At 38.4% G+C, this 18,099-nt stretch overlaps 1 protein-coding gene across 2 annotated transcripts in view; it reads right to left on the bottom strand.

Moving 5' to 3' along the window:
* TRIM67 (tripartite motif containing 67) overlaps positions 1-18,099 on the bottom strand; it is a 965,652-nt gene that overhangs the window by 138,856 nt on the left and 808,697 nt on the right. For both annotated transcript variants that reach the window (XM_044064611.1, XM_044064621.1), the window contains exon 8: positions 4,900-5,203. In XM_044064611.1, coding sequence (XP_043920546.1) covers positions 4,900-5,203 — 304 coding nt within the window. The remainder of the gene's footprint in view (positions 1-4,899; positions 5,204-18,099) is intronic.

Below are 18,099 nucleotides of genomic sequence, written 5' to 3'. Positions count from 1 at the left end.
ATCATTCCACAGTATTCTGCACTCATCAGAGCAGTCTTTTGAGTATAATTTCCCCTTTGGTATGTACCTGTCCAAATATCTGACATAACTTGAATGTCTATAATGCTTTCTTATTAAGACAAAAAATGGCCTAAAATCATAAAAACTATGCAGACCATCTCAAAGCCTTGTCCCTCTTCTCACCTACAAACCGTCAACTGACCATAAGCTATCAGATCTACTTCTCATTCACAAGTCCAGTGAGGGCACTAACACTCACTCAAAAGATCTAAATCTCTTTTGCAACATAATAGAACATGCTGGAGGGATAGATATGTACCACAGAGAATGCATCTTCTTTGGAATCTTCTTCCTCTCCACATAAAGTAAGGTACTTCCTTACACTATTCAGATGTAATCTGGATGAATGGATGGATAGCCACATGAATCTGTTCTGTTATTGCATGAATAGGGGTAGGATATAAAATTTCTGTTCCTCTCTGTGTTATTCATGCTTAAAATATAAGGACTAAAACTATTAAAGGTCCTCAAGGATCAATAGGTTAGAAAGTACCTATAAACCTGTAACACTCTCATAGATAGTATTCAGGTGACAAATTCAATCACTATTAAATGCAAGGATCCAGACTGGACTTTTACCCACCTTGTGCTATGCAGACATATTTACTTACACATAGGCAATGTCTATATCCCATCACCTTCTTTAACTGTCTACAACAATTCCTCCTATGTGCCGTATAGGTGTCCCAAAAATACTATTATACCAGGAGACTTTATTATTGAAACTGCAGTCTAACAGTTTTTGACATCCCATAGTCTTGCACAAACAGTGCAACAACCTCCAAGACCACATCAACTAACAGGTAAGGATGCAAAATTATATTTATCCGAACGTTAAAAAAAGATGTCTACAAGTAACCACCCTTCCAAGTAATCTGCGTGACTACTGCCATGTACTTTCCACACTATCATTTAAATCACACACAAAAACTGCTTAGCTAGTAGCATGTAGACCCATCTCCAAAGCCAACCAAGAAGCACTAAATACACAAGTTTACAATACAGACTGGATACCTCTGCATTCAAGTACTGATCAAAGTTATGTCTTGAATGATCTTATTACCTCACTTGAATCAGTAAATCACAGAACATCCACCAGAACTGCCACAAACACTGTCAACACTGTCAAGGCAAATTACTTCAAGAACAGACAGAGAGCTTTAAGGTCCTCCCAAAACAATTCTGAAATGAAATAAAACTACCAACTGACACTCTCAAAACATCTCTAAGTATAGCCCAATTTTCTACTTTAAGGAAGTAACAGTGAAAAAAAATAAAAGAAGTACTAAATAAACTAAACATAAACATCAGAGCCAAAAATTGAAAAAAAAACTGAATGCTGCTTTCCCTAGAGTTACATCCCAATCCATCACAGAACCACTTGCTCATATTTAATGTATCATTATTGACTGGTGTTTCCCATCTCCTTCAAACATGCAGTCATGATCCCTCTTCCACAGGTTTCTCCCCCAAAGAAAGCAAATATTATTTACCTATTACTAATAACCAAATGCTTGAAAAAGTCTTTACAGACAACTCTTTGAGCATATAAATATATAAATAAATATGTATGGCTTACAATGTGATATGCAACATGGGCTCCACAATTCTTTTAGCACCATAACAGCTTTATACAATATGAATATATAAATGGAAGTTTAATAACTGGTGGTCTCATTGTTGACATGACAAGGGCCTTCAAAACTGTAGACCACCATCTCCTTCTTAACAAACCATACAAATGTAACTTTGGGACTAATATTCTACAATGGTTTCAAACCTATTTACAGAACAGAATGATCCTGGTATATGCCAGCAACAACATGACTGAATCTGGTTCATTCAGTACTGGTGTCCTTCAAGTGTCTGTTCTAGGCACCTTTCTATTTTCTGTTAGACTTAATCTCTGAGCTTATAGATCTGAAGAAAATTATGTACAGAGATATACATTTACTTCTTGAAGCCAGCAAATCTGCTGATGATCTCCAACAGAAGATGCTGATCACTTTTACCACTCTCTGCAACTGAACCTACAACAACAAACTCATAGTGAACCCACACAATTCTACCATAATGGTGTTTGCAACAAGCCAAAAATTAATAGGTCTTCTTCTGCTGTTAACAAAAGATAATAATAATATTATACTCCCAAATGTTGCTCAGCAAAGATATCGGAGTCTGACAACATACCCAACTTTATCCTTTCACATTCATGCAGACAGAGGTGTCAGCAAACCACTATCCCAACTGAAGCTATGCTATAACATCTACCATCTCCTTTCTTCCAGTATCTTTATGCCTTATCCAGAAATGTCCTTATCCAGAAACATGATTACAGCCTGCCACTAATAGCAATGCATTCCAGCTTCAACACCCACAGGCCTCAGATGGCTGAAAATAAAATATGCAGATTTGTCCTACTTGCAGATAGCAGTACACATCAGGACCACCCCTTGAAAGGCCTCAGATGGTTACCTGTAAATAGCAGAGCTACACTTTTACTTGACTCCCTCCTTTATAAAATAATCCCACAAGGTCATTGTCCTCCCCTTAAAACAAAACTCATTATTAGGTACCAAACATGCTCCCTTAGAGAAAACGTGAACAAAATCAAAACTCTCACGAGACCCTGCTTCTTCTACTGGAGAAAAGGCATTCTCAAAACCAGCCCCTGCTACTTGGTGCCAACTGCCAGCAAGACTCAAAAAAGGAACAGTCTCAGCATACTTTTAGAAATAAAAATTAAAGTAACACCTTTATAAATAAGCTACCTCTTCATGCTTTAAAGGTCCTGGTTAAAATCCCACAGCACTCTCACACGTTCAGTTAACCTACAGCAGATGACCGTGATGAACTATTGTACTTCATGTCGAACTAGTGCTGTTATTATACTGATTGAACTTGATTATAATAACCGCTCACTTTATGTTAATTACTATTTGCATGTCAGTCTGTTACCCATTGTATCTCATTACTGTAATCCTGCACATTTCCATTTACTGCTCTGTTGCCCTTGGGGACAGGATCTTGACTGAAAATGATCTGCTAACTACTTAATTTACCCGGTTACCAAACTGAAATTAAATACGTAACTAAGTAAATAAATAAATAATAACTAAATTCCAACCACCTACAATACTATATAACAAAGCTGATGTGTCATATTTAGTGGTGTGATATGTTTTCTGTGAGACCCATGCCTTTGAAATCTTTGTTATAATGATAGCTTGAAATCCTGTGTTTTATTTTAAACTTAATTCCCTTATTGCTTAATCTTTCACTTAGCTACTTCTTCCTGTCCCATTTAATTTTCAATTCTCCTAGAATCTTTTAATATATTTTATTTATTTGTATCAGTAAGGAAGTAGAACTAAGATGTACTTTACCACATTTGGCAAAAAGAGTATATTGCAGTGGTATAAGCAATTACTTACTGGACTATATTTAGAGTTGATGGAGATTCATCCTCTAGTAAGACTCTTGAGTCCTTGCAGTTATTTAGTCTATACCTAATTAACGCTCTTAAATACATTTGTGCAATTAAACATATCAGGACTGAAACAATCAGAATTAAAAAATGAGAGGGCTGTTTTAATGATACTGTGAAACACACACAACAGAATTCAAACACCATTTCTATTCCCATTGATCTACAGCATACCCTTGGTCTGCTTAAGTAAGAGTGCAGTTAAATTGTAGGTTTCTTTCTTGACTACCTCAGAAGCCTCAGGGTTTTCTTCTTTTATTGCAAAGGTACAAAAGGATTAGTAAGAACACTGATACAACATTCGATACTGCATTAAGGACAAAAGCTATATGTGCCAATTCAGTTTGTAAAACTGGCAGTTTGGAAGGTTCTGTTCAAAACTTTAATATGTTTGCCATTAAACTGGCAATTTGGAAGTTTGTTTGAAAAATTTAATACATTTGTCCTGAAGTTTATTGTTCTGAGCTTTCACAAACCTCCTCAATCCTTTAAATATGAATATGTTTCTAACAGGTTCTATTTTCTCCAACTTCCAGAAATGCAAACTCTGTTACTTGTGCTCCAAATAATTGTTTTGAGTTTGTCACCTCCAAGGTATCAACATCAGAATATGCATCTGCAATACATTTCTGTATGGTAGTGCATGCCTCTGTAAGTGTCAGTTTTTCTTCAGTAAAACAAGATGTAGAAAGGACTTTGATGTTCTTGTTTACATATGCCTAGAATTACAGAGTTAGAACCAGAATGGCCTTTCAGTATAATGGACACCTCAAGAGCCTCACATTTAAGCTGCTGAGCAAGTTTTTGTTTCACTGATGTCCCACTCAGACAGGATTTGGCATTATACCTTTTCATCTGAGCTACCTATCTCCTGCAGCCAGATATTTACTATAATTGCACTACTTATAACAGTCTGAGCTCTGGTGTTAAGCTGCCATATTGTACTGAACTAGATACTGCACTTATTGGATGACTTGAAATAATATAAATAAATTATATCTTATATTGTTTCCTAAAACTGCATAGACAGAACAGGATGGTGTTATCATTCATACATCGCATTCCAATGGCTCTTTGCTTTCTGACCTTCCCTTATGTTAGCTGCTGCACAAGGTGAAAAAACAAAATATAAAATAGTCACATGCTTCTTTATATCTTTCTTCATCTTAAAGTCTTTTGTATAATGGTTTCCCCGTGGCAATAATTATACTGAAGAGAAGCTTTACAACTCACTCTTATTTATACCAGAATGAAAAAAAATATAAAAAAAATAAATAAGAAAAAGCTATCAGAAAGTTTGAATGTATTTCTATTATTAAAGGCAATCAAGAGCAGAGAGACTCAGGACTTACCTGTTGGTGTGTGAATTGTTGTGCATAAACCAGCTGCGGTTATTGTCAACATACATCGCCCATGCTTTGTCATCCTTCCCTAGCATGATATCCTTCACCACGTTGACCCTTGCTACCCCAAATGCTGGATCAGGATGATTGTCATAGCGATCAATACACAGTTCCCAGTAGTGAACCCCTTTGGAGAATGCTGCTGTTCCTAGTACTACTCGGTCATCATAGCTACTGCAGGTAGCTGTGAGATTATCATTGGACAAGCAGATATCTCGATGTGCAGAGTTGGGATCAAAGGCAAACCATGCCACTAAAAAGGAATGACAAGGATAGAAAACATTTACAGTGTTGGCAGAGAAAACACTATTCATTTCCAAGTACACATAGGTTAACAGAACATAAAAAGCAGTAATACAGGGCATGACAGGGGTGGTGGTTGGAAGGCAGTGATGGCCTGCTACTAAGGTGTACTTATAAATGTTCCAAGACTGTTCCTAGTACGACACAAGTGTGAAGTGCTTTGGTTATAACAAGCAGTTTTTGCTACAGCATCAGTTGAATAAGCTAAACTTGTTAAGTACTGGTGACATAAGTGAATATATGTTCATACTGTGTTACGTTTCATCATGAAAAACGTAAATATAGAAATGGAGAAAGTTGTGCAATGATTTCATTACAATTCATTTTGCTGTTGCAGTTGACACACACGTGCTTTTCTGGAAGGCTTTTAATTTAGTCATTAAAACAACTCTGAAAGCATATCTATGTACATTTCATTTACTATTTCATTCTTTTTGCACTGATCATCACTACAGTTTCTTATTAAACATATTTAAACAGGACACCCCTGTATGATATGTAATATCTGCCTGTTTCTATATTCTTAAGCTACTTTATGGCATCTTAGCCTGTTGTGGCAATAACACAATACTATAAGCATCCCAGCAAAACCTAAAAACTTCAGTGCTGTGGCTTTTTTAGTCTTCCCTAAACACCTTAGAGAGACGGTATAAACCTGGACATTATTTCCAGAGCACATTTAGCCTTTGGGCCTACTGTGATAACCAGAATTACCCAGGATGATTCATCAGAGACTTTGTCCTACTGCTGCTGACAATGGATAAAGTTTTAGCAATTACAGAAGTTAAATACTTTCTGTAATGCTAGATCTAGAACGCACAGATATATCATTGATAACACTATAACGTCCTTCATTCCTGTGATCCTGGGTGAGCAGGCCGTTCTCATTTATTTCATCTCTTTCCTTTCTTCTAATCTGACAGTGGATTCTGAGTGTGAGTGTTCATATGCTTTTTGAAGAAACAGAACAACAAAGGTAGAGAGAGAGAGAGATACATAAAGGGACTGAATGAGCCAGCCAAGCAATCTGAGAAAGCGTAGTGAGATATTAGGAAAGCGTTGGATGAAATTCTGAGATGGAACAAAGAAAATGCTTTAAGTACACTGCTACACTTCTCATGTATCTGTGTTTTACAGTTAATTTATTTTCTGGTCATACTCTTGTTAAAGCTTCAAGTGTGTTGAAAAATAAAACAAAAATTCTCACATATTTTTCTGATGTTTTAGTTTCACTGTTGACTCAATTTCTTCCCTATGACCACACCCATAAAATCATGAAAAGCATTGGCGATGATTTACACACATCTGCAAAACATTATAGAAGATCGTGAGCACAATACTTCTTTACAGGAACGGCTACTTATTTAATTAATTGTTTCGGTAATGGAATATCAAATGTGTTAAACTTTCAAGAGTGGATGTGAGAATACCTGACAAATTGTCTTACTGGGATATATGACTCCATTTTTGCTGCATGTAGCATGCAAATGTGTTAGCTTATACACTAATGCTGGTAGTGAGGCATTGTGGATACAGTCTTTTATGATATCATGTCAGGAATTTTCAGTTTCAAGAAAACTTTTAAGGGGTGGTCCTTATGAATGAAACTAACTGCAGAAGTAACACAGTTTGCATCAGTCCCTGTAAAATATGATATGGTATATGGTAAGGAGATCACTCCCATCACTAAGGGTTGGTTATTTATATTTGATAAGGAAAGTGTAAAAATACACTTTAAGTGATAGGACTAGTGGATATAGTATACAGCTCAGCAAGCTCCTGCCTGGTGCCCTGCAGAGTTCTACAGCAGCAGAGAGACAAAAGAGAGACTTTGGAGTGATTATCATTTTTCTGCATTTTCTTGCTGCCTTTAGCTAATTCTGCCTAAAACGCTGATTTTCTAGAGTTTCTGTGATTTAAAAAGCTTGTTTCAGCTACATATTGTACTTATTTTACTGCCTGCACTTTAACAAAGTCGTTTTTGTGTTTAAATTAATGTTTAACTGTTGTAGGCTACACACTCAAGTGTGATAGCCATTTCTGTGCATTTAAAGTGTTTTTTTTTATTGTATCTGCTTTATTTTCTGGAAAGAAAAACAAAAAAAATAGACTTGTTTCCCACCTTTCTAAGCTAGTATAGTCCAGTTTTCAGGTTAGTGCTGAATTCAGGGCTGTGTTACAAGTTTCTGTGTTTGCCCATACCTTACTTAAATAGAAAGAAGTTTCTCTGTTGACTGTGAGAGATGGATCTTTGAGCAACCTATCTGTCCCTGGAGGAGTTGTTACAGCCCTGAAATTAGTAGTTTATTGGCCATTTTAGGCTAATTTCTATCTCTTTCATTTCCCTGCTATAAAACCTGCATTTGCAAGGTTTTTGTGCTAGTATATAGCTCAGCAAGCTCCTGCCTGGTGCCCTACAGCAGCAGAGAGACAAAAGAGAGACTTTGGAGTGATTATCATTTTTCTGCATTTTCTTGCTGCCTTTAGCTAATTTTGCATAAAACGCCAATTTTCTAGAGTTTCTGTGATTTAAAAAGCTTGTTTCAGCTACATATTGTACTTATTTTATGACCTGCACTTTAACAAAGTTGTTTTTGTGTTTAAATTACCTGTTTAACTGTTGTAGGCTACACACTCAAGTGTGATAGCCATTTCTGTGCATTTAAAGTGTTTTTTTGATTGTATCTGCTTTATTTTCAGAAAAAAACAAAATCAAACAAAAAAAAAATACTTATTTTCCCGCCTTTCTAAGCTAGTATAGTCCAGTTTTCAGGTTAGTGCTGAATTAAGGGCTGTGTTACAAGTTTCTGTGTTTGCGCATACCTTACTTGAATAGAAGGAAGTTTCTCTGTTCACTGTGAGAGAGGGAGCTTTGAGCAGCCTATCTGTCCCTGGAGGAGTGGTTTCAGCCCAGAAATTAGTAGTTTATTGGCCATTTTGGACTAATTTCTATCTCTTTCATTTCCATTCTATAAAACCTGCATTTGCGCGGTTTTGTGTGCCGGCTAGCTAGGGTATAACTATTCCCGGCTCCACAAAGTCTACTCTGGAATTTTTCCCTTGGAACTAGACAAACTTTCAACTTAAGCACTCAAACCATTCACTTCTCATACCGGCACTTGCTCAAAATTCATAGCAAACACTAATAAACCTTAGCACTAGACCCCCCCCCCTATACTGTAGAGAAGGACAAAGCTCTCTATTCGACCTTACCAGCCAACCAGTAAAACAGTTCACTGTACCTATCCAGGCATGTCCAAAGGGCAGTTTCAGGTGTACTCTCTGGTCCAACTGGTGAATCTGGGCATGTTGAGGCAATGTTACAATTGCCTCATGTACACAGACAACCCTCTCCTCCTTCCACCAAACACTAATACATGCAAGAGATGCAATTATACAGCCAAACTGGAGGCTAAGCTCTCTCAACCCAAGACTGGACCAGGCAGTCAAGAGGAGAAGGGAATTACTTGCATCACACCACCATTCTCACATAGATCATTAAAACCAGCACTGGCAAAAAACACACATAAATACATGAAAACATACTCGGAGACTCTAAATAAAAATCTGCAAAAGCAACAGAGACCTCCAAAGCAAACATCCAAGCAACCTCCACCCCCCCCAACACAAACCATGAAACACATACTTTACAAAACCAGTGTGCCACACAATCACAGCCCTTAAGGCAAAATAACATACCCAACACACTAGTAATAGGTGACTCTATAGTCAGGCACACTGATGTCCCACTCACTAGGCTAAACAAGGAGAAGATTACTGTTAGCTGTCTGTCAGGTGCCAGGATCTGCCACATAATAGAAGCACTCAGGTCACTCCAGAACAAGTACAAATATGACTCTGTCATTGTCCATGTTGGTGTGAATGACCTGAGCCATACCTCCCTGGACTACATGAAAAGAGACATGGAGGAGCTCTCTGATCATGTAGCCCAGGCCAGTATGACCCTGACCCTGAGTAGCATCCTGCCCTCACCAAGAATGATACCATGCTCGACATGCCACACTGCTTCGCTAGAGATGGCTTGCACCTGTCACCCTTAGGCTTTCGAATACTGGCCAAGGCTCTTGCCACCCCCATAGTGTCTTTTTAGGCAAGGCTCAAAAGACAAATCCACCGCCATAAATAGCACAAGTAACAAAAAACTGAGGGTAATGCTACTCAATGCCAGAAGTCTAAACCTCAAAATGCATGCACTCGAGGCACTCCTCCGTATGGAGAAAATCGATATATGTGCAGTAACAGAAACCTGGTTTAAGGCTCCAGGGAGCACCCCAGCACTACCAGGCTACAACTCATACCATACATTTCGGCCACAAAACCTGGACCAAAATACAAAAGGCAGGGGAGTATCCATATTCATCAAGGATACCCACACCTCCAGGTTAGTGGCACAGCATGATGCTTCAGAGATCATCCACACGCAACTAACAATGGGCAAAACTGCTATTCAAATTATAGCTTGCTACAGATCACCCACCATGTCCCAGGACCCCCACTCTGCATTCCTGGAAACACTGGGAAACATAAAGGTCCTACCAAACACCCTGATATTGGGTGATTTCAATTACCCAAACATTAACTGGGAGAACTACTCAAGTATAAACTCCCTTGCCGAACATTTCCTAGAATTTATAAACTCAAACACCCTGGATCAACTGGTCAACACCCCCACCAGAGGTGACAACATATTGGACCTGGTCATCACCAACATGGGCAACCGGTGTTCCACACTGGAGGTCAACCCCTCGCTGGTTAGATCTGACCATAAACTAATCACTCTGGATATCCACATTCTGCCACCCACCCTGGTCAAAGAAACCACCGTGAAAAACCTTTCAAAAGCAAACTTCACGTTACTGAAGACCGAGGTGAGATGTTTCAAAGCCCCCATACTAAAGGACAACACTGTCCAAGCTGCAAAATCCTTTACTAATGCACTCTATGGGCACCTACAATAATGCATGGATCGTGCTATCCTAAACAAAACCAAGACTCACTCCTCCAAGAAAAGGAAACCAGTCCCCTGCCATAAACAAGCTATACAATAGAAGGAGGAAACTAGTACAGAAAAGAGTAAAATCCCAAAAAGGGAAGACATCACTGATCAGTATCAGCAAGAAACTATGTTCCCTCATAAAATCATCCAAGGCTAGCATCGAAAGAAAAATTGCCATGGATTCCAAAGATAACCACAAGGCATTCTTTAGCTACATCAAGAATCTAAGTGGCAAGTCTCAGATCTGCTCAGAGTTAGTGCAGAATAGTACAAAATACACAGAACCAACCGATATAGCCAACATCCTGGCAGACAGGTTCAGTGAAAACTTCACCCCCCTCTCACCCCCAAAAAGGCCCATAACTATACCAAAAGAATGTAGTGCCCCTGAAATCACAGACACTCAGGTTAAAACAGCCCTCTCCAAAGCCAAAAACACAGCATCAATGGGACCAGACGGTGTCCCGGGCTGCATCCTACATGAGCTCAAAGATGAACTAACCCCTCATCTAAACATACTGTTTAAACTCAGCCTGTCCACAGGCTATATGCCCACAGAGTGGCGCACAGCAATGGTTATTCCACTCCACAAAGGTGGAGCCACAATGGACCCTGAGAACTATCGCCCTATAAGCCTGACTAGCTTGGTCTGCAAAGCTATGGAGTGCATCATCATGGATCTCATTAAGAGAGACATTGGAAACCTTCAAACACTTGACCCTACCCCAGTTCATCTTTGTTAAGGGCAGGTCATGCCTCCTAAACCTGGTGGACTTCTTTGAGACAGTTACCAAGACTATAGATGAGGGAAAGGTGGTCCACACAGCTTACCTAGAACTCGCAAAGGCCTTCGACACTATTCCCCACTCAGGTATTATAGACGAGCTCACCAGCCTGAACATAAACTCCTACGTCACGAAATGGGTTGCCAACTGGCTCACGGACAGAACCCACATGGTAAGAGTTGCGGGAGCTAGGTCTGACTCTAAACCGGTTACAAGTAGCATTCCCCAGGGCTCAGTCCTAGAACCCCTCCTGTTTGGCATATACTTCTCAGAGGTACAGGCAAGCACAGGAGGACTATGGCTGACCAAGTTCACAGACGACTGCAAACTAGGGGCTATAACTGACTCTCTGGCTGACACAGACATCCTCCAAAAGGGTCTCACTGAGACAGATACCTGGTGTCAAAACCATGGCCACAAGTTAAATGCCAAAAAGTGCATAGTCATCCCCTTTGGGAAAAACAAAGTACCCACAAACTATCTCACAGGTGGTAGCCCGCTAAATACGGAAGACATAATAAGGGATCTGGGGACCCAAGTAGATAGTAACCTCTCCTTTGAAAATCACATTTTCAAAGTGGTTAGAAAATCCTTCTATGTGGCCCACCTAATCAAAAAAGGGTTTGCATCCAGATCGAAAGAGGTCATTAGGCCCCTCTATGCATCAGTCATCAGACCCATCATAGAGTACAATGCCCCATTTGGGATGTACCTTACAAGACACCTGCAACAACTGGAAAGACCACAGAAGTACCTCACCAAGAGGATCACTGGTCTCAAGCAGATGCCCTATGCAGCTCGACTGAAGAAACTCCAGCTGTACTCGGTTGCATACACCTACTCAGAGGTGATCTCTGCCTGACATACAAGGCCATGTCCAACCCAGAATTGATGGACATGCTCCACCTAAAGAAAACCATATCCCTTCGAGCCACACGCTCCAGGGATCTAAACCTCACCACAACAATAAATAGGACATGCTGGGGGGATAGATTCCTGTCCCAGAGACTTCCCATGCTCTGGAACAAGATTCCAATCTACATTAGGCAGAGCTCCTCACTAACCCTCTTCAAGAGAAACCTTGACGAGTGGATGGGAAACAGAAACTCTGCTGGACAGAGGCACAGGGAACTAATCTAAGGAGGTGGCGAAAGCCAACACATTCCGACTAGGCTTATAAATGCCTTTGGGCAGATAGCCTAGTACCTACCTATGAACCTATGAACCTAAGAATACCCCTGGAAAAACAAAAAGAGAATCACATTCTTAAAGATTTATTACATTTGGAGGATATAACAAGGAAGTCTAAAGTGCATACCACTATAATAACAGTGCTGCCTAAATTATTTAGGTCCCAAATGTGCACATAAGTAAATGAAATAGCTTGTTGGTCCTTAAAGGAAGGAAAAGAAAAAAGCAGAACTGCATGTGTTTCACACTTGGTCAGCTTTTGTGAAGAGGCTGAGCAGATGTATACAGGATGGCATACATTTAACTCTATGAGGTAAAACATCAGTGTGCACAGTGACTGAAAATAAGGATTATTTTTTAGACAAATAATTTTTTGAGGTATATGAGATCAGAAAGAGCCAATATTTCTGCACACAAATGCTAGAAGCATGGGTAGAAAGCTGACACAATGGGAATGACTTTTAACTGATGGCAACATAGCTACATGCATCACAAATGACATTGTTGGAAATGAAGGGTACGGATACAATATTTACGGTTACCAAATCCTTCTGCATAACTGCTGCAGCAACAGATATTTTTGTTCAAAAAAGCCCTATCAGTTGAATACAGATGTGGGTTTTAAATAGAAATATTTGCAGGTCATGTCAATGTAAACTGCTCCAAGTAATATTTGACAGCTACCTTACCATTGACTATGGGTAGTTTGGCTAGATTTTATTCTCCTGACCATATTTTCTGGATGTTACATTTCTATCACTGGTGGTATGAACCCACTGTGTGCTCTTCTGGGGATTTTCTCCTTTTCTCACTGCTTTGCCACCATGGAATTTGTACATATTAGCAAAATGGCAAAGCTTCCTACATGATGGTGAGGGGAATATGGCCATGTGTATCCCCTGCAGAAATAATGTTTGTAATGAGTAAGGATGTTTTCAGTTATGTTGTATGCATGGTCAGTTATGATTGAGGACATGCTTTCTGATCATCTGTGTTTTAATCAGTCATAGTGGGGCTATACAGGGGTCCTCAGGCTACAGCTGGCTACCTAGATATGGTAAATCAAAAGAAAGGACTGCCTGGCTATAACTCATATCGGTCATGTCTTATTTTGTGGTGGCTTGAATTTGTCATCTAGTAAATGTAATAAATAGGACTGAGTGTCATAAGATGTATTGTATAGGTTGACTTATAAATTTATTTCAGTCTGACAAGAGGTGTCCATTGCAGCCTGATAAGAGGCAGTGTTAGATGTTATACTCCTGAAGATGTTATCTTGGAACCACAATTTTGAAGTGTGAATACTCAGCATAGAGCACTCTTTCCTTTGATCCTGAAAGATCAGAAAACTGTGGGTTCTGTTCCCAACACCAGATGTTTGGATTCCTTTTTTCCGTTACTGACACCACAGTGTCGCATACGGGAGGGGGGTTATGCTCCTTAATGTGCTGTGTTTCAAATATAACATTAAACTGAAATTCTATGTACCTGAGATGATTTTAGCTCATTTTGATATAAAAGATACTATGGGACTTTTCAAAGGGTTCTTTGTTAAAACCAATTTATTTACAGCATACAATATATTTGCATAACATTACATATAAACTCTCTCTCTCTCTCTCTCTCTATATATATATATATATATATATATATATATATATAGATATGGGTACCCTTCAAAACATCTAAAACCCATAACATCTAATTTCATAACATTGAGACCAGAACATCTAAAACCCAAAACATCTAAAACCCATAACATTGAATTTCATAACATCTAACAGTACAAATCACATGGAAATAACACCCCCTCCACATAGAATGACATATAATGACACCAAACTACCAAACACACTTTTTACTACGTTTCTGCAGGGGAGGCTTGATATGGTGGGGTTAAGAAATTAACTTTTTCCCACTGTAGTGTGATCTTGGAGTTGGTATATTCAATTTACAGGGGGTGCAGGGGGGAGGGTGCAGGGTGGCTTGCCCCTCTGCAGAAACATAGTAAAAAGTGTGTTTGGTAGTTTGGTGTTGTTATATGTGGAGGGGATGTTATTTTCTTGTGATTTGTAGTGTTAGATGTTATGAAATTTGATGTTATAGGTTTAGAGAGGAGAGGAATGAAGGTAAGCAGGGCCAAAACATAATATATATGAGTAAATGTGAGGGAGGGTAGAGGAATGGTGAGGATGCAGGAAGTAGAGCTGGTAAAGGTGGACAAGTTTAAGTACTTGGGATCAACAGTTCAGAGTAATGGTGAGTGTGGAAGAGAGGTGAAGAAGAGAGTACAGGCAGGGTGGAATGGGTGGAGAAGAGTGTCAGGAGTGATTTGTGACAGACAGGTACCAGTAAGAGTGAAAGGGAAGGTCTACAAGAGGGTAGTGAGACCAGCTATGTTATATGGGTTGGAGACGGTGGCATTGATGAAAAGGCAGGAGTCAGAGCTGGATGTGGCAGAGTTAAAGATGTTAAGATTTGCACTGGGTGTGACTAGGATGGACAGGATTAGGAATCAGTATATTAGAGGGTCAGCTCAGGTTGGACAGTTTGGAGAAAGAGCAAGAGAGGCGAGATTGCGTTGGTTTGGACATGTGCTGAGGAGGGATGCTGGGTATATTGGGAAAAGGATGCTAAGGATGGAGCTGCCAGGTAAGAGGAAAAAAGGAAGGCCTAAGATAAGGTTTATGGATGTGGTGAGAGAGGACATGCAGGCAGATGGTGTGAAAGAGCATGATGCAGAGGACAGGAAGAAATGGAAACAGAAGATCCACTGTGGCGACCCCTAACGGGAACAGCCGAAAGAAGATGATGGTGATGATGGGTTTTAGATGTTCTGGTCTCAACGTTATGAAATTAGATGTTATGGGTTTTAGATGTTTCAAAGTAGACCCATATATATATATATATATATATATATATATATATATATATATATATGTATATATATCAAGAAATCCACATTTGTGCATACTTACAGAGGCGCTTAATTCTCTGACTATCCTGTTGTGTTTTTTTGTGTGTGTGTGTGTGTGTGTGTGTGTGTGTGTGTGTGTGTGTGTTTGTATATATATATATATATATATATATATATATATATATATATATATATATATATGGGTTCTTGCTGTTTTATCAACAGTAAGGTTCAATAAACCGTACTTTGTCGAAATTACTTTAGCAAAAGTGCATTTTGTCGAAAATGCACTTTTGCTAAAGAAAACAAAAAAAAAATGCCATTAGCATGTACCGTTAGTTGTACATCAACATATACTGTTGATGTACAACTAAGGAAACTCTTGTTGAGATTGTAGTACAGTGGGGATAAGGGAATATTCCCTTTTTTCCACTGTAGTGCGATCTCTGAGTGAGAATATTAAAGTAGGGGGGGTTGCCCCCCTGCATATCAGTGTTTAATGTGTTGGGGAGGGTTTTATATTTAGGTTTTTTATTTTTATTTTGTTTATTTTATTTGTCCTCAAAAGTGCATTTTCGACAAAATGCACTTTCATGGAAGTCAGTTTGCGGAGATAAGGTTCGATGAACCGTACTTTTGAGTAAAGAACATAGACCCATATATATAATTAATTACAATAAACATCCAATTAATCTAAATCTTTGTTTTATATATTTTTTTCTTTTTTTCTTTTTAATTCCCAGCGCTTTCAAACATAATCCAGAGTTTACTTCCTTTGTTCTCTTTTACATCCTATTTTTATTATGCAGTAATTTGCTGTTCTTTGCTTTACACATAAATCAAACATACAAAAATACCTTCCTATCCAAACTGCAGTAAACGTGTATTCTTCAGATAAAATCATATTCATATTTACTTATTTTATTCAATCATAGGTTTAAAGACACTTACTAGATTAATGACTCCGGGGGTGGGGGTCCTTTTTAAGCCTAGCCATGGTTTCCAAATGTATCTGACAAGTTAATTTATGGGGTGCATGTAAGAATGGGTATCCTCCCATATCCTTCTACTACTGTTCCACAATGTTATTGATTGTTCACAATCTACAAAGAAGTGATTCATCATTATTTCATGCCATCAGTATTGTATCTCCTTTCATCTTGTTGCTTGTATTTCATTAATGCCTTGACAAATAGCATATTCAATGTATTTCATCATAAAAAAACCTTGAGACTCTCAAATGTTATTAAACCTTACTTTCCTTGCTCTGATTGCTTCTTTCATACTGTCTATCCCTGCTATTTCTTTGTATCACAACTGCCTATCACTTATGTCTTCAAACCTAATCTTCTGACTTAACATTTTTACAACATTCTCTCAATTCCCCATCAACATTTCTATATTTTGTCTTCCTCCTACCAACCAATGTAATGTAAAAAAAAAAACAACAACAAAAAAAAAACAAATAGAAGTGTCAGCTATCACTCATGCCATCAAACTAGTAACATCACAATGCCATTAATTACCCAAAATAAATGTAGTGATGCTAAATGTACTGTAGGATTAACCAGATGTAAACCACCTTAAACGTACCATGGGATTAACCAACCGTAAAACACCCTTTTCTTTTCTTTATGCAAAACATCCTTCTTTATAGGATTTAATCTAGACTACATGCATAATTTAATTTTCCTGTTATAACCAAATGAATCAAATATACTGTCTTACAAAATGTTAAGTGAGTTCTAGACACCAACAGTAAAGCACTCCATTACACTTTTATTTTCTTCCCACCAAGTTGTATTTTTAATATGTTTCCTTCATAGTAAAATAAAAATACATGCCACTTTTCTTAGCAGCAACTTTGAACTATTTATTTTCTCCTTATTCAATGGATCCCTGTTATTTTTAATATTTGAACCAATTCATTCTGATTCATAATTACCCCTACCCATCCCTCCTTATTCCTTATCATTAAAATTAAACAATGTTTATAGCTCAGAACTGCAGATAACAAAACTTTGCCTTGAAAACATATCCTTTCCTCCTTCCTGCTCTCATATAACTCTGTGACCACATGTATTACTCATCCAAATAGATCACTATTCACAGGACACCTTTATTTCCTTATCTAACAACGTTACTACCTTGCTTCCTCTGATAGTCCTTCACACTCACCCATTAGCAAACACTCTAATCCTTGTACTATAACACATCCCTTTAAATAAAATTGACGGTAGTTCTCTGATATCCTATATTGTCTTAAAATATTCCATAGCTGATGATGCATCACATTATCAAATGCTTCTATAGTATCACACAACAAAATGTCGCTTCAGCCTCTCCCATCTTAATTTATTCAACAACCTTCTTAACCAAAATAAGTAACTCCTTAATATTCCTACCCCCAATACAATATACTCCAGTCTCTATAACTTCATTCACAGTCTTCTCAAATCCCTTCCAAAAAAGTTTCTGACTCCCAGTGTGTAACTATGCTGAAAGGAAGAAGATTTGCTGCTTGGTCAGGAGCTGGGATTTTGGAGGACTCAGGGAAAGTCACAGAATTTTGAAACATGAAAGGGTAGACTGTAAAGTTTCCTCAGTCTACTCATTGAGTTGTTGTAGGCAATTGTCCAGATAGAGATAGATACAAATCTCTTTGACTTTTCAAAAGGTAATGGCATCCCTGACTACAGTAGATAAACCAAAGGTCCAAACCAAAAGTCAAGGAGGGGAATCAGAAGTGGGATCCCACCTGCTTCAAACCTGAGATATTGCCTGCCCTAAAAATACTATAAAGGTGGACAAGACAAGGGATACTGAAGGGAGTCACCCAAGAATTCTTAGAAGAAATGAGTGGAGAACTGGTAATTTCAAAAAGTAATCTCTTTGCCAATCATGATAAGAAGGTAAGGTTCCTAAGAATTGGAAAA

This window comes from Protopterus annectens, chromosome 1.part0 (assembly GCF_019279795.1).
Source record: "Protopterus annectens isolate FY-2018-M chromosome 1.part0, PAN1.0, whole genome shotgun sequence".
NCBI classification, from domain to species: domain Eukaryota; kingdom Metazoa; phylum Chordata; order Ceratodontiformes; family Protopteridae; genus Protopterus; species Protopterus annectens.
This window is presented reverse-complemented; position numbering and strand designations above follow the sequence as displayed.